The sequence below is a fragment of the Tupaia chinensis genome, unplaced genomic scaffold (assembly GCF_000334495.1).
Source record: "Tupaia chinensis unplaced genomic scaffold, TupChi_1.0 Scaffold000544_1, whole genome shotgun sequence".
NCBI lineage: Eukaryota > Metazoa > Chordata > Mammalia > Scandentia > Tupaiidae > Tupaia > Tupaia belangeri.
In genome coordinates, this window is record NW_006160056.1 from 1,462,671 (window position 1) to 1,487,874 (window position 25,204).

Genomic DNA, 25,204 nt, shown 5'->3' on the forward strand with positions numbered 1-25,204 from the left:
CTTCAAAAGCCTGAAAGTTATGGAGGACAGAGACCAGGCAAACGTTTGAAGCCTTGGTTGAAGCAAGAGAAGGAACAAAAGAAAAGTCATATTGGTCTGTGCATTGAATGCAGCAGATGATTTGATGGTGTTTTGTTTTTGTTTTTTTGTTTGTTTGTTTTATTTCTTTTTTATCTTTTTCATTTCAATATGCTTGAAGCTGAAACTCTTTGTGATGAGTATTGGGCCTCTGTCCAACAGGACTTCTGCATAAATGAGTGTTCTTGAACTCACTATGTTTCCTACATTTTATAAAATGCATCTATGTTTTCTTTTACACTTGGAAATTAAGGAAACCCTTAGATTCAGAGATATACTGACTTTTGACTCATCATTTTACAAAATAATAAATTTTTCTTTTTCACGTGTGTGTATGTTCTAGATGGTGCCAAAGGTCCCCGATCACTAAGATCATCTAGTTCACTGGTGGTGCAAGGAGGAAAAATTAAGCGGAAGTTTGTGGATCTGGTTTCTTATGATGGGTTTCTGGAATCTTTTGGAGCACCCCCATTCCTCCTCCGTCCCTGCAGTTGCTCCCCTTTTGAGAGCCAGCATAACTCAAAGAGGTAAAGATAGTGCTGTGGATATTTTGGCATCTTCCACAACTCATGAGACCAGACCAGTGGTGTTTCAGCCAAATTATTCAGAAGGACCTTTTGAAAGATATGAAAGATCGCTGAGATCCTGCTTAGGAAGGATCTTCCACATTTTGCCCTCCTCTGTCCCAGGACTGACTACAGGATATTAGCAAGGGCGAGATCAAAAGGGAAAGCTTTGACTCACTCACTCTCTAAGCTTCTCTCAGAGGTGATGTTATACACTGGGCTTTGGAGATATAGGGGAGATGGGCTGGGTTCTTGTCAGAAAGCATGGAACTTCAAAAGCCTGAAAGTTATGGAGGACAGAGACCAGGCAAACGTTTGAAGCCTTGGTTGAAGCAAGAGAAGGAACAAAAGAAAAGTCATATTGGTCTGTGCATTGAATGCAGCAGATGATTTGATGGTGTTTTGTTTTTGTTTTTTTGTTTGTTTGTTTTATTTCTTTTTTATCTTTTTCATTTCAATATGCTTGAAGCTGAAACTCTTTGTGATGAGTATTGGGCCTCTGTCCAACAGGACTTCTGCATAAATGAGTGTTCTTGAACTCACTATGTTTCCTACATTTTATAAAATGCATCTATGTTTTCTTTTACACTTGGAAATTAAGGAAACCCTTAGATTCAGAGATATACTGACTTTTGACTCATCATTTTACAAAATAATAAATTTTTCTTTTTCACGTGTGTGTATGTTCTAGATGGTGCCAAAGGTCCCCGATCACTAAGATCATCTAGTTCACTGGTGGTGCAAGGAGGAAAAATTAAGCGGAAGTTTGTGGATCTGGGGTAAGTACTTCATGATGTAAAAAGCAAGTCTTTCATAAAAGGAGAATTAAAGGAGGAGTGTTCCGTTTCCCCTCTTTGACTGTATGCTGTCATTATAGGGCACCTTTGCGAAGGAATTCCAACAAGGGAAAGAAATGGAAAGAAAAAGAAAAGGAAGCTAATAGGTTTTCTGCAGGTAACAGGTATGAATGGTTGATGAATAACACAGATTTATTTCTGTACCTAAACTTTTTGGCCCTCTCTTCCATTGTCAGTCAATATTAGTGGTAAGTATCTTTTGAGTTGAAGTGATATGCCTAGACTTGAGATGGAAGAAAAATTCTAGAGTTTAAATTAATCTTACCCTGATTATAGTCTACATCTGGCCTTGGGCATATTAATTGGACTTCAATTGCAGAATGATGTTCACATGAACAGTTTCAGTAAACATTTATATTAATAAAGCAGAAATACATATGTATGATATTTTAGTTTTTGTTTGTTTTTGTTTTTGTTTTGTTTTGTTTTTGCCTAGCTACCCACCATGATCGTTAAGACTGAAAGATTATTTTACATATAAGTACCTTGATGGCATTCAATACGGTCTTATTCACATGCGTGTAAGGACCACTGTCTCTTGCTAGATTTAATTGATTTTGCAGGCTTATAAACTTTGCTTACTGCTCTTACCATAAAGATGTTCTATAAAGAAGTGAGCTTTGAACAGTGTCTTGTCAAATTTTCCCAATTTTATTCTGAGTCTATCTGAATTTAAGCATAGGCCTGGCCTGTGTCGAGAGACACTGATGGCATACCACTCTGAAGTTTAATGGCCTGGGTTGGAATCTTAGCTCTCCCACTTATACCTTTTAAGTTTTGTTCAAGTTATTTAACCCTTTGTGCCTCCACATTTTTTCCTTATAAAATCAATGTACTAATAATACCTACCTCATAAGATTAACATAAGTTACCATGGAAAGCATTTAAAATGGCATTTGGCATATAAGAGGTATTAAAAAATAATACTAGAGATAGTTTGCTTCTATTATTACTAATATTTAGAAGTTACAAAGTAGTTTCACATTATCACTTTATTTGATCCTTGTGGTAAGAATGAATGGGGCCAGCAGGTGGTATAATGATTAAGGCTCTGGACTCTCGTGGTTCAAGTCCTGGATCTGGAGCCTTGAAATTCACACTGGGCACATGTGTGTGCATGCCAAAATCCCAAGAGCAGGATGAAGGAGAAGGAATTGCAGCCTGGCCATTCCCCAAGGGAGTGATTTCTCACTTTCCCTCTCACTCTCTCTCTTTCTCCCCAGTGAACACACATGGCCTATGGCAAGAAAATAAAAATTTTTTAAATAATAATAATAAATTGGGAGGGCAGATCATACAACTATACTTTATTGATGAAGAACTTCACTTTCACAGAATTTAACTGTTTTTCCTAGAGGTATGCAGCAGGTAATTCAGGTCAAACTGGGGCTGGTGCCTCTTGTGTAGATGGTTTTCCAACACATTGTGCCACCTCAAGTTACTTCTACATCTAATGATGCTTACATTTCTTTATGAAATTTAGGAAACAGCTTGATATCATAGTCTAAGCAAGAAACAAACAAAAGGCTATAAATTCATTTGAAAATCATTTATCTACTTCATAGGCCATCACCTGCTATTTTCTTTTCTTTCTTTTTTCTGACATACACCTTAGTGAGAAATTATAGGAGACATTATAGGAGGATGGGGTGGGGGATAAGGTAAGAGAATTCTTATATTCATCATATCTGTCAGCCTGAGTTTCCTTTATGCTGTATGATAGGGAAAGTGTGGGAAGCCCTCATTATACCAAAGACAACAATCTCAGAAAAATCGTTCAGAAAAAATATAAGTCTATGTGCAACCTAGAAGCTGTTTTTGTTTTTGTTTCTGTTTTTGTTTTGAGAGATTTTTGCCACAGGGCACGTGTGCTCATCAGATAGATAGAAACCAAAAATCACCCCCCAAGGGGGATGGCCACACTACAATCCCTTCTCCTTCATCCTCCTCTGGGGATCTTGGACATGCACGAACATGAGCCCAGTGTGAGTTTTAGGCTGCTGGGTCCAGGATTTGAACTGTGGTCGGCTACGTGGGAGTCCAGCAATATAACCATTACACCATCTGCTGGCCCCAAAGCGGTTTAACGTTGTGTGCTCTTGGTGTGAGAAATAGAAAGTAGTCTACTTTGCGCCTTAAAATTAAGACTAAGAAACTCAAACATATTACTTCCTAGTAAAGACATAATGACCCAGATCCAACATGAGACAAGTAGAGCAAATAAATAAAGTTAATAATAATAATAGGCCCAATGGAGATATGGTTTGGTTCTATCCCTTTTCAAATGCATGCTTGGTAAATAGGCAGCACAGCAGACAAATCAGGAAACAGTTATCAGAGATTGTTTGTCCCAAAGGTACATGGCAAAATGTTAAATAAAATACTGTCCTAAATTCCAAAGTAGCCACAGATGTCATTGGAGCATCTGCTTTGGAGCTCTATGGAGAAGCTCCCAGTTTCATAACTGAAAGGCCTGTGAATGGACGTTTGTATTTCAGACAAGGTGAGAAGATGGTATTTTGGGAGGATGATGGTAATGAAAATGGCACTCCTCTGTAGAGAGTTTGCATTCACCTTCAGAGCACACGGTGACACTGAACTGGAATCCAAGGTAGTAGTCCAGACTTTGCCGTAGGTTAGCCTCTGAATTTCTAGAACCTTGATATTGTACCAAAAAGTAAGTGGAATGGACAAAAACTACATGGTCAGTAAAATCCTCATGCATCATATATGTGCACTATCCAATATGGCCACCTATAGTCAGATATGGCTACTGAGCTCTTAGAATGTGCTGATCTAAGTTGAGATGTGCTGTAGGAGAAAATGCACGTTGAGTTCAAAGATGTAGTATGAAAAGATGTGAGCTATTTTAGTAGTAATTTTATACTTTTGATTACATGTTAAAATAATATTTTAAGGGTCAGCAGGTGACATGGAGGTTAAGGAGCTGGATTCCACATGGCTGACTGTGAAGTTAGAGTCTCAGACTCAGAGGCTTGAGAATCATTCCTGGCATGTATGCCTGTGTGCCCAAGGGGAGAATGGAGAAGAGATTGTAGCATGGCCATCCCCCCAGGGAGTGATTTCTCATTTTTCCTTTCTCTCTGTCTCTATCTGGTGAGAGAATATGCCCTGTAGCCTCTCCCTAAATAATAGATTTGGGGGTTAAATAAGATACATGTGTGTGTATATATATGTATGTATGTGTGTGTATATATACATATATATATACACACATATATATAATATACACAGATTCTATCTATATGCACACCCACACACATTCTCTGTGTGTGTATATAATATATATACATATATTTAATATATATACACATATATACATATATACACATATATATAATACACCACACACACAAAATATGTGTGGGTGTGTATATAGATAGAATCTATTTTTGGATTATTAGGAGGATTAAAAGGGTCGCATTTTAAGTTTGCACTATTTTTTTCCTTGCTACTAGGCGTATGCACTCACTAGAGAGAAACAGAAAGAGAGGGAAAGTGAGAAAGCACCTCCTGGATGGATGATCACACTGCAGTACACCACAGTCCCTGCTCCTCCATTGTCCTCTTGGGAATTGAGGCACACATGGACATGCACCAATGCATTTTTCAAGGTGCTGGGTCTGGGACTCAGTACACACAGTGCCACATGGGCTCCAGGCAGTGCCTCAATCACCACACCACTGGCTGGCCCCACTTAAGTATACTTTAAGTACTTAGTATAAAAGCTATCATTATTTATCTTTAAAGCAAGTTTAATGGGAGAGAGGTAAAACAAAGTATTCTCTGTACTTATTTTGCTGATAGCCTTGTTCATCCAAGGATGACTTCGTAATCTTTTGAAAAATGAATGGGCTATATAGATTACACTTCAGGCAATCCTTCATAGATGATAGTTTTTTCAAAGAGGCTTTAGATAAATCACAGTGTGACAGGGAGTTTGAGATTATATCCTGTGACAAGTACCTGGAGGACAGCTCTGCTCTGTTTCTGAGTAAAGGTAGAGCCTCTACTTAACAGTCATCTGAGCTAAGGGAAAGCACACCTGTTTTGGAAGAGTTGAGGATCAAGATGAGCACATGTGTATGAACAGAAAACACTTTACCTCTGCCTAAACCTGGCCTAGAGAAAGCTGTCACTTTCACAGAGACCTTTGAGTGTCAGCTTAGCTTTGCATAGAATAGACTTATCTGCCCCACTCAGGCCTTTTCTATCTACATTTGTAATTTACTCCAGTTTTCTTTTCAGTACTTCAAATGCTTGAAACCTGACAAACTTATATTCCTGTGTGAGTACTTCTTCATACAAAAAAAAAAAAACAAAAAACAAAAAACAAAACAAACAAACAAAAAAAAAACAAACCTCATGAGACCAGTAGCTGGTGTAATGGTTGTGTCACTGGACTCCAACATAGTCAGCCGACTGCAATTGGAATCCAAGACCCAGTGACTTAAAAATTCACGTGTGCGGGTATGCCCAAAATACCAGGATGAGAATGGAGGAGAAGAGATTGCGGTGTGGCCATCCTCACTGGGGGGGTGATTTCTTGCTGTCTCTCTGTCTCTGTCTCTCTAGTGAGCACACATGCCCTACATTAAAAATATCTCTCTCTAAAAAAAAAGAAAGAAAAAAGTGCCCTTGGAAATCTAGTAAGTTAAAATTGTAACTGTAGTGACTCTATTTTTTAATAATTATTTAATTTTTATTTATTATTATTTTTTAATTTGACCAGAGAGAGAGAGAAGGAAAGTGAAAAAGCAAGCTGCCAGGTCCAGGACTCAAACCACAATAGACCATGTGAGAGTTCAGCACCTCAACCACTATGCCTCCTGCCAGCCCTGTGTAGTGACTCTAAACAGCTCAATATTCTTATCTGTTGTGGTCAACTTATTTTGTATATTAAAAACAAAAATCCAAAATGTGTTTAGGTCATTAAAATGAATTTAAAAAGTCAATATGGAACCAATGGGCAAATTTCTCTCTTGGGCTTTTAGTAATAAATATTTTCTTAAACCTATAATAAACACCTAAACAGTATTTTCTTTTCCTAAACAGTTGTGTTCTGATTGTATAAATGTTATTTATATGATCCTATTACTGTTTCTTTTTAAACTCTCCCAGTCTGGAGAAGACTTATTTAGGGAGTAGTTTCACCAAGGTCTACAGTGACCATCTCAGATGGACTGTTGGTTATTCAGAGATTTAAACCAGAACTCAAAATTTGGGGGCAGGACATCTTCAGGGAGGTTGTTACTGAGCTGCAGATGGACACGTGTTTCTCAAACCTGTTATTCTTAGTTTCTTAAGTCCTGTTTTATGAGACTGGCTTCATAACCTTAGTCTCCTTAGTGGATGTTAGACCCTTAGAAAATTCTTTTTGGGACCAGCAGTTAGCGTAATGGCTATGTTGCTGAACTCCCACGTAGTCGACCGCGGTTAAAGCCCTGGACCCGACGGCTTAAACTCACGCCGAGCGCGTGTGCATGCGTGCCCAAGATCCCGAGAGGAGAATGGAGGAGAAGGGATTGCAGCGTGGCCATCCCCCCTGGGGGGTGATTTCTCGCTTTCTATCTCTCTGTCTCTCTCTGTCTGTCTGGCGAGCACACGCGCCCTCTAGCGAAAACCTCTAAAAAAAAAAAAAAAGAAAAGAAAATCCTTTTGTCCGATTTAGATAAATGGAAATCTGCAGCCCTCCCTCTGGTTGCAGCTGTTTCAATTATATTTATTTTCTACCTACTTGAATTCTGTATTCTTTTTCACCTTTTTCTGTTCTGTCATTTTCTGAACACCTAATGGTATATACTTTTTAAAATTCGTTAGAGAGTGCATGTACTCACTGAGGTGAGACAGAGAGAAAGGGAGAGAGAGAAAGAAAGTGATAAAGCAGCCTATGGGGGATGACCACACCATAATCCTTTCTCCATTTCTCCTTTAAAGATTTTGGGCACGCAGGCGCATGCACCCAGTACATTTTTCAAGCCGGGTCTGGCACTCAAACTGCAGTTGGCCATGTGGGATCCAGCTGGCTTAACCACTGCACCACCGGCTGGCCCTCCTAATGATATTCTGGTCCTCCTAATGGTATTTTGATGACATCCAATTAGATTCTGATTATTCCACACATCTTATATTCAAAGTTAAAACAACAACAAACAGTTACCATGGAATAATCCAAGAACCCGAAGACTGTGAAGCCATTCATTCCTTCTCTAAGTCCCTAGCAATAAAATAATCATGGATGTAATAGAGACTTTTCATTCCAACTTTTCCAAAAAATGATAGCAAACCATTAACATGCAGCTAAAAAAGAAGGTGAAGGAAGTGTAGGACATGGACCTACTTTTGGGCCTGTGGAAATTACTTATTACTTTCAAATCCATCAGTAATTCATTTCTACCTATCTCGATTTTGAGAACAAAAGAAGGAAGGAAAAAGAGAAAGGAAAAGAAAGAAGAAGGAAAAAAGGAAAGGAAAGCAGGAAAGACATGAAAAAGGACTGAAGGAAGAATATTGTATTATTCCCAACAGATTTCTCCACAAAGTTAAATGGACTGTAAGAATAGTCAAAATAGGGGGACCAGCAGTTAGCGTAATGGCTATGTCGCTGGACTCCCCCGTGGTCGACCGCTGTTCACATCCCGGATGCGGTGGCTTAAAACTCACACCGGGTGCATGTGCATGTGTGCCCAAGATCCCGAGAGGAGAATGGAGGAGAAGGGATTGTGGCATGCCCTTCCCCCCTGGGGGGTGATTTCTCGCCTTCTGTCTCTCTGCCTCTCTCTGTCTGGCGAGCGCACACGCCATATACCGAAAACCTCTCAAAAAAAAAAAAAAAGGAAAGAATGGTCAAAATATAATAATTGCTCCAAATTTTTCTTAACAATAGTTCAATTTAACCAGAAGGAAATTGGTACTTATTTAGAAAGCAGCTTTGGTAAACTCGTAGGAATATACTTTTGAAGTAATTTGTGTTTCCACTTTTAAATGAATATTGTGTAGTCTAGGTCTAAGGAAGCACACGGCTGCACAGTTCTTTAAAGATTCAAGGAAGCACACAGAGTTATGTCAGCTCATGGAGTTTTGAAGTCACAGATCACAAAGAAATGAGACAGAATGCCACTCAGTAGGGACACAGTCAGGTCTCATGGAGGACCAGAAAACATCCTTCACATCCTTCCAAAATCTGATGGTTTGCAACTGTAGGGATGGACAGTGGTCATCACTTTAGAAGTGGGCCTTCTTTCATTGATTTCTTCTTGACTCTGGTCATTTAAGAAATGACTTTTTGGTCCAGCTAGTGGCATGATAGTTAAGGTATCTGGCTCCATCTTGGCCAACCAGACCTGGTGGCTTGAGAAATGCACTGGGTGTGTGCATGCATACCCTCAAAATCCCAGAAGAAGAGAAAAATAGGGGAGAAGGGACTGTGGTATGACCATTTCCTATAGGGGATGCTCTCTCACCCCACCACCTCTGTCTCTGTCCAGCAAGTACACAAGCAAGCAAGAAAGAAGAAAGACTATTCTAGTCATTAAGTCATAGCATTTCTAGTCTTTCTATTATTTTGGTGCATAAAGCTGGAGAAAGAGAGCCTTTGGGTACCACCAGAGGCTGAGCTTCTATAGTCTCACTCACTGCAAAGTGTTAGACAGCATGGGCTCAAGAGCTGTTCTCAGTGCTGGATATACAAGTCCATGTGAAATTATCAGTCTTGAATATTTTCCTGGCAGTGAGAATTTTATGAAATAGTTTAAATAGATGTGTCTTCTACATGTTTTTTTACATGTTGCTGGGCCAAGATTTGAGCTACCAAAAGTCTTTTTCAGATAATGTAATAAGATGACAACAACTAGGAAATAATATTCTTATATTTATTTCTCCCTATTTTTTTTAAACATAGTGATGAGGGGCCAGCAAGCAGCATTGAGGGCCAGCACATGGCCAACCATGGTGCAAATGCTGGAGCTTGTGGCTTAAAAATCATGGCAGGCACATGTGCTTGCCCAAAATACTGAGAAGGGAATGGAGGAGAAGGGAATACAGCATGGCCATCTTCCTGGTGAGGGTGATTTCTCACCTTTTCTACCTGTCTCTCTCTCCAGTGAGCACACATGCCCTATGGCAAAAACCTTAAAAATAATAATGGTGGGACCATCAGTTAGTGTAATGGCTATGTCGCTGAACTCCCATGTAGCCAACCTAAGTTCGAGTCCCAGACCTGGTGGCTTAAAACTCACTCCCGATGTGTGTGTGTGTGCATGCCCAAGATCCTGAGAAGAAAATGGAGGAGACAGTATTGTGGCATGGCCATCCCCCCTAGGGGGGAGATTTTTTGCTTTCTGTCTCTCTGTCTCTCTCTGTCTTTCTGGCGAGCGCATGCACCCTATAGCAAAAACCTCTCCAAAAAAATAAATAAATAAAAAATAATGATGATTCTAAAAGCATTGTGACAAAGTCAGCTCACTTGGGAATAGGACAAGATTGTCACGTCATTAATGAATGACCTTTTCATAACTTTAAAACAGTATCTGTATGTTTAAGTATGATCATATTTTATTGGAATTATAGATAGAACTCTTTTAAAAAATTTCTTGCTTCAGATAATAAGGTTTAGTTTTTTCTCAGATATGCCCAATTATAGGAGTGTGGAACTGCAGAGAAAATATTTTTATGTTTCTGCATGGTAGAGCTTTCTGAGAGTTTTTACTAGAATACAAGACCTCAACTAAAAGACAAGCCTCAGAAGTTAAATTATGACTGGATAGATAGCGAAAATGCCAGAGAGATTCACCCTCCCAGATGTGTGTGGTAACATTTTAAAGGGAGAGAGAGAAGAGGGAGATGGGACACAGCTCTTTGGAGACAATTCAAAGGTTTGAAAGCTGGAGTTACTCATCTTATCTCCCTATAAAGACAAGTATTTACATTCCAAAGAGTGAAAACCCCAGTCCTTCCCAGGTTGAATTTGTATACATTAAGGGGATAAAATTTCTCCCTTGCTCATAGGCTTCCCCTCCTATATAACCATCCAGATTCATGGTTTTGGAGTTCCTCCCCTACAGTGTAGACATGTAAAATGTAAAATGACATTGATGTCATTTTACATGTCTACATCTGTGTCATTTACATGTCTACATATATGTCATTTTACGTGTCTACATCCATGTCATTTTACATGTCTACATCCATGTCATTTTACATGTCTACATCCATGTCATTTTACACGTCTACATCTATGTCATTTTACATGTCCACACTGTAGGGGAGGAACTCTAAAACCGTGAATCTGGATGTTTATATAGGAGAGGAAGCCTATGAGCAAGGGAGAAATTTTATCCCCTTAATGTATACAAATTGAACCTGTGAAGGACTTGGGGCCTAACGAAGGACATTTGAGAAGGGATACAGAGGTAGAACATTGATGGGATGGGGAAGTGTGGTGTTATCAGTCGAAGATATTTTGATCAACGGGACTGGGGAGAAATTTTCACATATTGAAATGCTCACATTGTAAGCTAAACAATGCATTTGAATGTACATACAAAAAAAATAAATAAATAAATAAATAAATAAAATGACATCTATTGTAATTCTCAGTAGGTCACTCTGGAAGGGGAAAACTGAGGCATAAGGAATCAGCATGACAATTTTCTGTAAGCAAATAATTTCTGCACCAGAAATTTTGTATTTGCATTCAGGATAGTGTTAATAAATGTAGATATTAAAGATTTTAAAATTGAGCTCATACTTGTGTTAAAATACAGATTCCAGGTCAACTCCTCCATTCCTTTGTTCTGAATTGTAATTCGGGAACTCTGGGTGCCAAGATCTGGTGTTGAACAGCTGCCCAGCTGACTCATATCAGGCTTGTTAGGGAACTATTACATTAGTCTGTGGCCCAGCAGTAAAATGCTTCTTCTAGAAGACGTAGCTGCCTGTTAACATGCTTTAAGTTCAGTTGTTATATTGTCCTTGCTCCCATCTTTTGATAATCAGGTTCAGACCACTTCCATGTAGGTAGATTTAAGGATAATTTGTTTGTTTGTTTGTTTGTTTAGACTTTAGGATGAAATTGAAGGTTAATATGTCTCTGGTTGGTCTTTTCTCTATTATCTTCATAGGTCCCTTCATTGTCTTCTTATGTATTTTTTTATTGATTGATTGATTTAAAGAAATACCCTATTGAAATAATCAGATTGTCTGAAATCCTTATTAGAACCAAAAGTTTTACTCACCTTGTGTGTGTGTGCATGCCCAAGATCCTGAGAAGAAAATGGAGGAGACAGTATTGTGGCATGGCCATCCCCCCTAGGGGGGAGATTTTTTGCTTTCTGTCTCTCTGTCTCTCTCTGTCTTTCTGGCGAGCGCATGCACCCTATAGCAAAAACCTCTCCAAAAAAATAAATAAATAAAAAATAATGATGATTCTAAAAGCATTGTGACAAAGTCAGCTCACTTGGGAATAGGACAAGATTGTCACGTCATTAATGAATGACCTTTTCATAACTTTAAAACAGTATCTGTATGTTTAAGTATGATCATATTTTATTGGAATTATAGATAGAACTCTTTTAAAAAATTTCTTGCTTCAGATAATAAGGTTTAGTTTTTTCTCAGATATGCCCAATTATAGGAGTGTGGAACTGCAGAGAAAATATTTTTATGTTTCTGCATGGTAGAGCTTTCTGAGAGTTTTTACTAGAATACAAGACCTCAACTAAAAGACAAGCCTCAGAAGTTAAATTATGACTGGATAGATAGCGAAAATGCCAGAGAGATTCACCCTCCCAGATGTGTGTGGTAACATTTTAAAGGGAGAGAGAGAAGAGGGAGATGGGACACAGCTCTTTGGAGACAATTCAAAGGTTTGAAAGCTGGAGTTACTCATCTTATCTCCCTATAAAGACAAGTATTTACATTCCAAAGAGTGAAAACCCCAGTCCTTCCCAGGTTGAATTTGTATACATTAAGGGGATAAAATTTCTCCCTTGCTCATAGGCTTCCCCTCCTATATAACCATCCAGATTCATGGTTTTGGAGTTCCTCCCCTACAGTGTAGACATGTAAAATGTAAAATGACATTGATGTCATTTTACATGTCTACATCTGTGTCATTTACATGTCTACATATATGTCATTTTACGTGTCTACATCCATGTCATTTTACATGTCTACATCCATGTCATTTTACATGTCTACATCCATGTCATTTTACATGTCTACATCCATGTCATTTTACATGTCTACATCCATGTCATTTTACATGTCTACATCCATGTCATTTTACATGTCTACATCCATGTCATTTTACATGTCTACATCCATGTCATTTTACACGTCTACATCTATGTCATTTTACATGTCCACACTGTAGGGGAGGAACTCTAAAACCGTGAATCTGGATGTTTATATAGGAGAGGAAGCCTATGAGCAAGGGAGAAATTTTATCCCCTTAATGTATACAAATTGAACCTGTGAAGGACTTGGGGCCTAACGAAGGACATTTGAGAAGGGATACAGAGGTAGAACATTGATGGGATGGGGAAGGGTGGTGTTATCAGTTGAAGATATTTTGATCAACGGGACTGGGGAGAAATTTTCACATATTGAAATGCTCACATTGTAAGCTAAACAATGCATTTGAATGTACATACAAAAAAAATAAATAAATAAATAAATAAATAAAATGACATCTATTGTAATTCTCAGTAGGTCACTCTGGAAGGGGAAAACTGAGGCATAAGGAATCAGCATGACAATTTTCTGTAAGCAAATAATTTCTGCACCAGAAATTTTGTATTTGCATTCAGGATAGTGTTAATAAATGTAGATATTAAAGATTTTAAAATTGAGCTCATACTTGTGTTAAAATACAGATTCCAGGTCAACTCCTCCATTCCTTTGTTCTGAATTGTAATTCGGGAACTCTGGGTGCCAAGATCTGGTGTTGAACAGCTGCCCAGCTGACTCATATCAGGCTTGTTAGGGAACTATTACATTAGTCTGTGGCCCAGCAGTAAAATGCTTCTTCTAGAAGACGTAGCTGCCTGTTAACATGCTTTAAGTTCAGTTGTTATATTGTCCTTGCTCCCATCTTTTGATAATCAGGTTCAGACCACTTCCATGTAGGTAGATTTAAGGATAATTTGTTTGTTTGTTTGTTTGTTTAGACTTTAGGATGAAATTGAAGGTTAATATGTCTCTGGTTGGTCTTTTCTCTATTATCTTCATAGGTCCCTTCATTGTCTTCTTATGTATTTTTTTATTGATTGATTGATTTAAAGAAATACCCTATTGAAATAATCAGATTGTCTGAAATCCTTATTAGAACCAAAAGTTTTACTCACCTAACCTGCTGACCTCAGTATTTTACAACTTCCCTGACTTCTCCATTTTCTTTAGTTATAGATGCTATTCTTACAATTATTTATACTTGTATATACCTTAAAATGTATAAGAGGCTTTTACATTTATTGTCTCATTTGAGTTCCGCAATAATATCTGGAAGTAAACAGGAATTCTTTGGAATTATTCTATTTAGAGAAATTTGAAATATGCAATAATTGAAAATATGTTTATAAAGAGATATGAGAAGATGGAAATTCATGTACATGTGGGGCAGAAGTTGTCTAGCTATGGTGTTCATGCATGTAAATTGAAAGGAAATCTCTCTGTTGTCATGATACTAACTGCTATCAAATAGTAGACATTCTACCAAGTATAATTTGGACATATTCAGATTGAATTCTTCCAGGATACACACAAACCACTGTTCTTTCCTTCTTCGACTCTCAATAATTGTTTCTCTCAATAGAAAGATAAATATTAATATGAAAGTATCTGCATTAAGCTTTGAAAAATGTTCTCCAAATGTTTTTGAATCTTTTAAGTGTTAAACAATTAATATAGACCTTTATACTTAGGCAGTTTCCAATGCACTTACATGCATATTATCTAATTTAATTCTTTAAAAAATGTTTTTCTTAGTTTATTTATCTCGTGAGAGAGAGAAGTAAAAAAGAGAAAGATAGGCACCTTCAGTAGAGACCCATGCTGTGATCCTGCCCCCAGCACTCCCAGTCAGTCAGGATCACAGGCATGCATGCACTTGCTCCCAGAGTGTTCAGTTGACCTGAGAATCATGACTCCAGCATTGTGGAGTGGCATGTCAGCCCTGCACTACTGTGTCTTGGCCATCATCTCATTTAGTTCTTAACAACCACAAATGAGATAGATAAAAAGTATTTACTCTTTTACAGAGGAGGAAATAGAAACTGAGCCAAGGCCCAGGACCGTATACTCAGGAAGTATTGACCCCAGACTTCCAAGTGAGATAGGAGGATATCAGGTTCATGCACCTGCTGCAAAAAGACACTAAGAATATGATGAAAGTCAGTAAGATCTGTGTTCTGCTTAAAGTATCTAAACTCTTGAGATTTCCAAATTATTTAAACATGTCATTTTCTAAAGTCTCCAACCATTAGGGACATAAGTACAGAGGAAGACAGGAAAGCATGCTGGTTATGGTGGCCAGCAAGGGGCACAGTGGTTAAGGTGCTGGATTCTCACATGGCTGAACACGGTTGAAGTCCCAGACCTGGCGGCTTGCTTTCTTACTTTTCCTTTCTCTCTCTTTCTCTGTCTCTCTATGGTCAAATTAATAATAATAATAATAACAATAACAAATAAGATAAAATAAAATCAGAAATTCTTAAAAAAAAATGCTGGTTATGAGCTGATGTCACTAGCAGTGAGGCACTGACATGTCACCCAGATGGAGGGAATGCTGGGATAGCTCATCTAATAGCAGTACCTAAAAGACTGTGCCCTTCCCTGATTTTAATTCATCCACATAACACTTTTTAGGCACATCTAATAAAAATCCATCATGGCAGTAGCAGTAGGAAAATTTCGATTGTTGTCACAGCATCTGGTTAGATGCAAAAAGGATATCAGTTAAGCACTAGTCTGAAGTTTTTACTCTGTGGAGTAGAATGATTTCTCAAACTGGCACTTCAAACTGTATTCAGAGTCCCTTCAGAATTGGGGGTTCAATAAGTATTATCTATGCCCTTTCTTTGTCTAACACACCCGTTCTTTTCACAAAACAGGTTCTTCAGAGGCAGGCTGGAGAACTGGAAACCCAAGCCACCCTCAGCACCTCAGGCCTCCACTCGCTCCCCTTGCATGCCTTTCTCCTGGTTTAATGAAAGCTGCAAAGGATCCTATTCCTTCGGGAACCTGCCTTCACCTACAAGTCCCCTTCAGCCTTCACCTGAGGCTCTATTTTCAGATAAAAAGGGGTCCAAGGTAGAAAACACATGGATTAAAAAAGCAAACAAGAAAAACCCAAATCCCTCCTCCTCTTCAATCTTTGGAAGGCATTCTCAACTTCTGTGTGTACTCTGGATCCGAGAAACCAATGTGATAACACTCCAATAAACAATGCATGGTATTTCTTGTGTGGGAAAAACAGCCTCATTTAACCGTCACTTGCTGTAATACTATTCCATTCTAGATTGTACACTACTCTTTGATTTGCCTGTCTTTTCACAGTGCTGTTTAATCTCAGTTTGACAGTTAAGCCATGCTGGGAAAGATGCATTTGAATCATGGAACAGTATGATAGATCTGTTTACCAAGTATTCTGCTTTAAATTACATTACAAAACTATTTTACTGTGCTCTTTGAGATTTACTAGAGAACAAGTAAGTTTTGGACTGAATATGCTTTCAACGAAACTCTAAAACAAACCAATATTGACATAGCACCCTTACTTATTTCTTCTTTTAATATTAGATTTCCATGTGAAATGACTATTATAACTCTTTATCAGCAAAATTCTTCAACTTCCGCAGAACTAGTTCTATGCATGGGTGTTATTTGTTTTTAAATGCATGATGGTTGTTTCCAGCATGACACTGCAAACCTTATCTAACATTTTATTGAAACACATATGGTGGCTAACTTTCACATGTTGTTTGGTCTCCTTTTATCTGTATTCACTTTTCTTTCTTAAGCAGAAACCTGTGATTAATGTTATTCAAATTTAATTCTTTTCTCAAGGTCAACAGCACAAAAGGTTTTGACCAGAGTTTGGCTGTGTCTGTATTGAAAATGTTAAATAGTAATGTTCTGTGTTAAATACCCTGTTGCTTAGATGTTTTACTGACCTAGTTCCATGTGTTCTGATTTAGACTCCTCTTCTGAAGTTTTAGCAAACCTGGAGTTTGTTTGGTACTGAATTTTCCAGCCTCTGGCATGACGTTTATTCTTGATAACCAGCTAACCCCAATGCAGTGGAACCTAGTGGAAACTAAAAGTTCAATTCCCAAGGAAGTAAAATATCAAACAAGATGCTGTTGGTCAAGTGCCTAGAGTTCCTGGGAATCCAACTGTTCTAGAATTATTAGCATTGGACTACATTGGTCTTGAAACATTCTTATTATTGTGTCTAGACATTTAAATTCTGCTTGAATAGTTCTACCATTATTTTATACTGAAAAGACTCCAGATTTGGTTTAAAATATTTTCACAAATGCAACTATGTAATCACTATTACATTGTTTGATTTTAATATCCACTGAGTATTTTAATGACGTTCTAGGGAAGTTTTATTTGCATATTCTCACCTCCCCCTCTGCACCACCACCCCACCTCCACCAGGTGATTCTTTGGAATGTGTGTCTGTTCTATGTCACAACCTCTTCAGTACTCTGCTGGGGCTGTGAGAGAGTTGTCTTTTAGCACCTAACTATGAGGACATTGTCAGACCATGAGCTCTCTAGAACTCATCATCTCAAAGGGTACATCCAGGAGAGAATCTGCCATCTTTCACAGTATCTATCATGACCAACAGTGACCCTTCCCAAGAGATGCACTAGCTACCTTTCTAATAGGAGTTACCACCTGTTCCTAACAACTCAACCACACCACACCATCTTGTATTTTTACTTACACTGTTACTCATCATGATTAGGGTCCAAGCAGGTAGGCTTATTAATATTATTCCTCTGAGCAGTTGCAGAGGATAATGAATTTTGAACCCTTGAAGAGAGATTGAAGAATCATTTCTCTTAAACACATATCCCTTCATCAGATGCAGAAAGTGCTCAGAATTCCCTGTCAACCACACAAGGCTCAACCACTGTGTCATTGAAGGTCATCACTGAGCCAGACATGAATTTCGTCTTCTAAGATTGTTTAAAAAGAGCTCCCTTAGAACTCACAAACATATCTACCTCAGGTTTACTCACTGTGTTGCTTTTCTTTTTGCAGAATTTTACCTTCAATGATGACTTCAGTCCCAGCAGTACCAGTTCGGCAGACTTGAGTGGCTTAGGAGCAGAACCCAAAACGCCAGGGCTCTCTCAGTCACTAGCATTGTCATCAGATGAGGTATTTTCAGAGCATTCTGACAGACCTGCTTTCTCAAGTCAGGCCTTTTAACCCATGAACTATCACCAAGAAATTAGGATCAATTTTGCATAGAAATCATCAAGACTATGGCTTTATATTTCATGTAAAATCTTCATGATTTTTTCTCTCTCTCAACATGAAAACATAATGTTACTGCTAAGATCCTTTAAGCTTTCCGGAGAGTAAATATGTAAACCCATATGTTGAGGAGGCTGGGCGCTGGAAAGGAAATCAAGGGAACTGCTTCAAAATCAAATGGAGGTTGACAGATTATCTATTCCCTTTCTCCTTTGCCTCTCCCACAATCAACCCTATCCCAAGATTTACCTAAAGTAAGAACCATTTATTTAGAAGCCGGGGTTAAGACTGGCATTGTTAAAAAGGAACAGGAGATAGATAAATGTGTATAGAGAGGCAAGAAATTACTTTAATGATCAACATGGTTGCCCCCAAGGAAGGGGAAAGGCAGGAAGCACCATAGATAAATATATTTTGTTCTAAATGTTTATTCATATTTAGCTCCTTCTAATATGACTTTTGTCTGTGCAACCTTTTTTCTCATACATTTTTCTGCCCCCATCCTTAGAGCTTGGTGTGATTTTAATCTTTTATAGCTGTGTACTGTATATGTTGTGCCTTCTGTGTCTATAACACTCTTCTCCTTGATTCCTTTGGTGCTCCCTCGCTCAGAGCCTGGATATGATAGATGACGAGGTGAGCTATCCTTGCGCTTTGTGTGGTGGCTTACGTGTGTTGCATGAACCTGCTTTACTCTCATTGCAGATGTAAAATTAAACCATGCAAGAACACTTTCCTCTGTGTGAAGGGCTCCCTGTGTTAAACATAAGGAGTCTTCAAGGGCATGTGTATTATTATGAAACAGCTGTGCATGGATTTCAAATTTTTTTGCACCAAGATAAACTTATACCTTACTTCTGTTTTTCCCCGTGAGCTTTTTGAAGTCACCTTATAGCTTCACTTGAAGATGTTTCTGAGTCCAGGGGATCTCCAGATTTCACCCCCAGAGTTCCTCAGAGTATCTCCCATCACCATTACCTTGACATTGTCCATTCTTTTCTATCTCCTTTGCCTTATCTCGGCCTACCTCATCCCCTCCTCTGTGTTCCCCTCATGAGTCACCAAGGTGACTCCTGTCTTTTTACTTCATCTCCTCCCTGCATAGAGATTCTAGAAACCAACTTGGCCCTTTGCACTATTAAGAGGAATATTCTGTAGTGGACAGAGCCTGAGATACGGAATAAGCCAACAGCTGATAAGCTCTGCCATTTATTTTCTGTGTGATCTAGGACAGATCACATAAAATTTCTGAGCCTTAGTTTCCTCCTCTACTAAAACTAATTATGGCTATTGCTTGCCCTTACCTTCTTCACAGGTTTGCTTACTGCTCAAATGAAATAATGGTTATAAAATTGCCCCTAAGAAGACTTGAAGTCTTAATTCTGTCCCCTTCTGAGTAAAAGATACCACAATATCTTTAATGTATTTTTATAAACTCTTAATGTCTGATCAGAGGATAAATGCAGAATGATGCACTGTATGCAGGGATTCATGAAATAATTTGTTTTTGAATCTGACAATCTTCCCAGAGTATTTCAATATAAAGCCTTACAACATTAGAGTATATTTTTTCAATATTAAACATTTGCATTAATAATGCTACTTTACTTGGGGTAATTTTAAAATTTGCGAATATCAAGAAACATGTAACTAATAAATATAATTCTTTTCACACAACTAGAACCCTTAGCTTAATCATTTTATGGTTTTAAAATAAATGTGGCTCTAGTAGGGTAAGAAAATTCCTTTTGATAGCATAATATGAGCCATAGCATTTTGGTCCTTTAACAACCCTGCATAACATTCCTGTCTCAGATCCTTGATGACGGACAATCTCCCAAACACAGTCAGTGTCAGAATCGAGCCGTTCTTGAATGGAGTGCGCAGCAGGTTTCTCACTGGCTAATGAGCCTAAATCTGGAGCAGTATGTGTCTGAATTCAGTGCCCAGAACATCACTGGAGAGCAGCTTCTGCAGTTGGATGGAAATAAACTTAAGGTAAAGCGTTATCTATGTTAGCTTCCCAGGTTTAATTTGTATTACTCATAGCACCTAAAATATTTTCATTAGATAAGAGCATTCTGCATATCTGAGAGGGAATTCTCATCAACGCTCAGCAGAAAGGACACTGAATTATTTCTGAATAGTAAATGAAGTTTCACAAAGTTCATCAGGGGTTCTAAATCAGATGGTAGGCAGCCGACCAGGAGAGGCTTGCTTCCACCAAGTAACACATGGTCCATATATTAACTCCTCTTATTTCCAATGTTGTATGAGTTTTAATAATGGCCAGTGGACTTTCTCATCACAATAGAGTTAAGACCTAGATCCATAAATTTTCCTTTCCTTATCTATTTCTCCTCCACCCCTGCTCCCCCACATATGATTCCTAGACTGGGATGATGTTCTCTCCAGAACTTTCTCCCCTGAATTTGTGCTGCCTGTGTCTCTTCCCCACCACACCCCACCCCCATTGCACTCTCATTTCCACTCATCTAGTCTAACTTTTTTAGAGACTGAGGTGGCACCCACCCCTGTGGAAAAAGGACTAAAGGTGCTTACAGCCAGCTCTACTCACCCCAGCCCTCATCCCCACCCTGCCTCAACCCCCTGCTAGGCTGATAGGCAGATGAGTATCTCTTGACAGTCTTGAAAAGGTTAGAGATCAATCAATAGCTTGTGAATATGAAGGCCCATTGACAGGGCTGTCCCTGTTGGGAAGATGGATGCATCCCGCTGTTGATTCTGAAGGTCATGAAACATTTAAAGTAAGTAACCAGCTTCCCTTATTCTGAATTCCGAGCTCACCAAGCAACCTCCTCAGTGTAATTAAGCTTCTTTTATAGGTCTGCCTACAGGGAGAGAATGGTTAGTTATGCTGACAAGAGCATTGTGGTCCCAGAACATTTTTGGTTCTTACTGTAGATGAGTACATTGGCCAACCTGCTGCTCTCCTTAGAGCCCTCAATCACAGCAGGTGCCCATTCCCACCCTTCAAAAATATCAGTAAGGTTAGCCATACTTTTACTTGTAAGTGTCTATAGCCTAAAGGTTGGAGAACTAGAGCACTGCCATTTTTTTATCCATTAACCCATTAATTACCAATTTGGAAAGCATTTCATTGATGAGTAAAGAGTGTACTTTATGAGGAACTTCAAAGAAAAAAAGGACAAATACAGTGTAGCTCCCTGGTATGGAGATTGTTTTAGCAAATGTGATCAGCTTTTTTTTTTTTTAATTCTTACCTCTTTTATGTTCACATTAGTTATGAATTTGAACTGTGATTTTTAACCTTATCAAGTAGAGAGGTCATTGGTTTTCAAGTGCAGTGTATATGTGTGTTTCCTTTTTAGGCCCTTGGAATGACATCATCCCAGGACCGAGCAGTGGTCAAAAAAAAACTCAAGGAAATGAAGATGTCTCTAGAGAAGGCCCGGAAGGCCCAAGAGAAAATGGAAAAACAAAGAGAAAAACTGAGGCGGAAGGAACAAGAACAAATGCAGAAGAAGTCCAAAAAGACAGAAAAGATGACATCAACCACAACAGAGGGCTCTGGTGAGCAGTGACACACACCCTCGTACGAGGGGTGTCTGAGAGAAGTCCCCACCTCCTCCTGCCCTGCTCTCCTCCAGGGGATGAAAAGACACTGATGGACGATAGGGCAGTGCTGCTCTAGGCAGGTTGAAGAGCCCTGTGTTAAATAACTGCATTTTCTGCAATAATAGAATGCACTCTTAACTTTAACCTACTGAAATAGCCCCAAGTCACCTTTGGTTTATTAACAAACCAGAGATCTCATTTGTGAGAGATGCAAGTAGCTGTGCTTCTCTCTTCTCTCATTTACCAACATCCTGTGTTGTGTTGGGTGTGTTGTGTCACTCGGAGAACCAGCGTGACCCTGTCCAACAAGAGCACAACACACTCCAGTGTTGTTAGTGGAGCGCCATGAGCTTTCAGTTTGGGATCCCGAAACTGAGCCATTGTATATGTTAGCACGGCAGAGGGCACCCTGTCATGAGATCTGGGTGCAGTCTTTACTTATTTGTAGGGCTGCAGAATCCACTCCAGTGTGTAAGAAAGGCTGCTTCTCAATCCTGTGTCTGGACAGTAGACCACCTCGCTGTGAAAACGGGTACTCTGCCATATAAGTACCTGCTAAAGACAGGGGCAGGTACACTGTGCTGCTTACTGGGCATCAGAAGAAAAGAGATAGGGCTATTTGTTACCCATAGAAGAAAGCAAAAGCCTTAAGAATGTGAGCGTGGGTATTACTTTGGAGTTCTGAGGGTGACATTTATCCTCTAGATAGAGCTGAGCAAAGAAGAAAAAAGTTAGACATTAATACAGCCATGGGATTTGGGGATCTGTTGTTTACTTTGCTACCACTGCGTGTTCAGTATTTCAGCAACATGGGCAAACACAACACAGTTCCTTTTCTTTCTTTTTTTTTTCTTTCCAACAAATTGAACAGGAAATTGATTTCTAAGGAAACCAACATTTTCAGGTTTCCTCTCTTGGGGAACATTCTGGCTGGTCTTCAGCCTGCCTATGACACAATCAGGAACTTGTCACATATTTTCTACTCAAGATTTCCCACGTGGGCTCAGTTAGTGTTTTAACAAATGTGCTTAAAAACAAATAGAAATTCCAGTTAGAGAAAATTTAGATTTGAGTAACATTCAACCAGAGAACCAATTTTTACTGAGCACACAGAATGTTCGTGTAAAAGAGCTGTCAGTTACACTTTAGAGGTATTTTGAATGGTTTTTCTGAGCCATTCTCTTCCATACTTAAGAGATTTCCACTTTACAGTAAAGTTTAAGGCAGTACTTAGGATACACTTTAATGGAGAAACTTACTCTTCTTTAAAACCAGTGTTAAGCATTTCAGTATTTCACCAAACTAAATCCAGTGTAGGAGGCTGGGGCAGAAAGAGGAGAAAATAAATTCATTTTGAAAAATTTCATTTGAGACTTTTCTGTTTGTTGTTTGTTTGTTTTACTTTTTACATTCAGATGTCTGATTTTCCTTGTTTCATTGGCTCTAAAAATGAGGTCATCTAACTTTCTAAAAGACAAGTTCCAAAATAAGACAATGGCAAGGCAAGTGTTTTACTTTCTTTACTAAGAGTCTGTGCTTCGGTCCTGGCACTGTCCGTATCCTCACACAGGAACGACTCTGTCTGCAGACTTTGGGGGATTACTAGTATTACTAGTAACAGACAACACAAGGGGATTTCTGCCCATAGGGCCCATCTCATATTTTCAACATTGTGATTTTATTTTTTATTGATTTTTTAAAAACATTTTGCTTATTCAGTTATCCAAGTTCTGGAATTATCTATCCTAAAAACATAGAATCCTGTCCTTTTTTCTAAGGCCTGTTTCCTTTTTGGTACCAGAGTTTTGTCTTCTAAGCTTCAGCCCCTTTGTCACTAGGTACAGACCATCCATTCAATCCTCAGCAATGTTGGCATAAAGTAACAATATGTTTTACAGTCATCCAAGTCACTTTGCTGCCTGTCTGTACTTGGGGTGTGAGAATGAAACTGCCGTACTGGATACTCTGTTTATATCTTGAGATGTCTGGTGCTTTACTATTTATTAAAATCATGAGAATCAAGGAGCCACTATTAATTAACTAAAAATTTGGGAAATCTTTTCTGATACTAAAAAACTAAATTTGTAGAAATCTGGTAATACTAATGCTTGCCATTGTAAATTTTTTGCCATTTTTGCTTATCTTTAGGAAAAATGTGACCTGGATCACACTGGAAGTTTTACTGTATTCATTTCAAGAGTGAAAATAGAATGATGATCTAAGTTATGTTTACACTTTGGTAATATTTGAAAACGGATGTATATATTGGAAATGTCTATATGTCTCTGCACATAATTTATGATCTATTATATTGCATTTACTTAAATGTCTTAGAAGTATTGTTCTTTATTGTAATTTAATTTGTACACTTCCAATGTTTGGATCAATGTCCAACTGACAATGTTATAAATCAGAGTCTTATTCTTCAGATCATTTAGTTTGTATTATAACTATTTTAATTTTCTTAAGTTAAATTATAGTAATTTTAGGCCTAAATGAGTTATTTTAACATTACTACTTAAAACTCCTGAAATTGTAAAAGGCACTTGATTTGATTGTCAAATGTAAACTGATTGATATAAGGATATGAAAACAAAGGGAAGGACCTCAGATCTTGTGAGCATTTTGTGTTCCTATTATTTCTGTTATTGACTGTAGTGCATGATGCCTCGTTGAGGTTCCAGTGTCTTGCACAATTCCTGCTTTAATGCTAGTGGTTTTTAGTGTCCATACAGTATAACACAGAAGTGTTGCTTCACAAACCTTAAAGACTTTGCAGTTTTGTATTATCAGAAAAATGAACAAAAAGGGAATATCTGGTTACTATGAACTTTATTGCCTAGAAGTTCAGTAATGGCCGAAAGTGTTTCATGGTGTAGGGGAGGGAATCCTTGGGGGGGAAGGAATGTGTGGTGAGGCCAAGCTGTTAACAGCGAGCATTGTATGAGTTGTATTTGGGTCCAAGTTTTCCTTTAAAAGACTTTTGTTTTAGAGCAAATTACTTTAAGACTGTCTCCTTTAAAGTAAATCACAGATTATGTAATCCTTTTCTCTCTTTTTTATTTATTTATTTTTTGTCTGAATCAGAAGCTTACTTCAAAGCGTTCATTTAGGGCAGAAACTTCATTTGGTCCACTCTAGTGCGCTGTTGAAGGCCGCCTTTAGTTTCATGACAGTGAAGTTTTCAGTGGCTATCATCCGTTAGCTGAGGCCAACGCTGACTTCCCATCCCCAACCCCACATAAGCCTTTCGAACCCAAGCCAGTCCTTGATCGCAGTGTTAGATGCCAACCCCAAACTCAGCTTTCCAGAGGCTTGGAGTGGAACTCCTTTGTCAGCTTGGAAACAAAGTGGCAAGAGGAAAAGCAAGGAACCAAATTAACCCTTGCCACTACCTGTGACCTGAAAGTCATCTCTAGTGACATCCTAAATATCCCAGGCCCAGGCAACAAAAGACGGCCACTGGTTGTTTGATCTAGCACCTCAGCCCTTACGGTTTTTGCTGAGAACAAAGAATTATAATCCAGGTTATTTTGCAATAAGATTAACATGGGCTTGAAAATTAATTTTAAAAAGTATATGAAA

At 38.5% G+C, this 25,204-nt stretch overlaps 1 protein-coding gene across 6 annotated transcripts in view; it reads left to right on the forward strand.

Moving 5' to 3' along the window:
• Positions 1-24,494, forward strand: part of PPP1R9A (protein phosphatase 1 regulatory subunit 9A) — a 361,745-nt gene extending 337,251 nt beyond the window's left edge. For 3 of the 6 annotated variants that reach the window (XM_027775318.1, XM_014591220.2, XM_014591221.2), the window contains 4 exons: positions 17,801-17,920; positions 18,632-18,655; positions 19,835-20,017; positions 21,373-24,494. In XM_027775318.1, the coding sequence (XP_027631119.1) occupies positions 17,801-17,920; positions 18,632-18,655; positions 19,835-20,017; positions 21,373-21,585 (540 nt within the window). In that variant the 3' untranslated portion in view covers positions 21,586-24,494. Of the gene's footprint in view, positions 1-1,335; positions 1,424-1,521; positions 1,606-15,633; positions 15,833-17,800; positions 17,921-18,631; positions 18,656-19,834; positions 20,018-21,372 lie in introns of all 6 variants that reach the window. The other 3 variants (XM_014591219.2, XM_014591222.2, XM_027775319.1) reach the window with 2 other exon arrangements.
• The last annotated feature ends 710 nt before the right edge of the window (positions 24,495-25,204 follow it).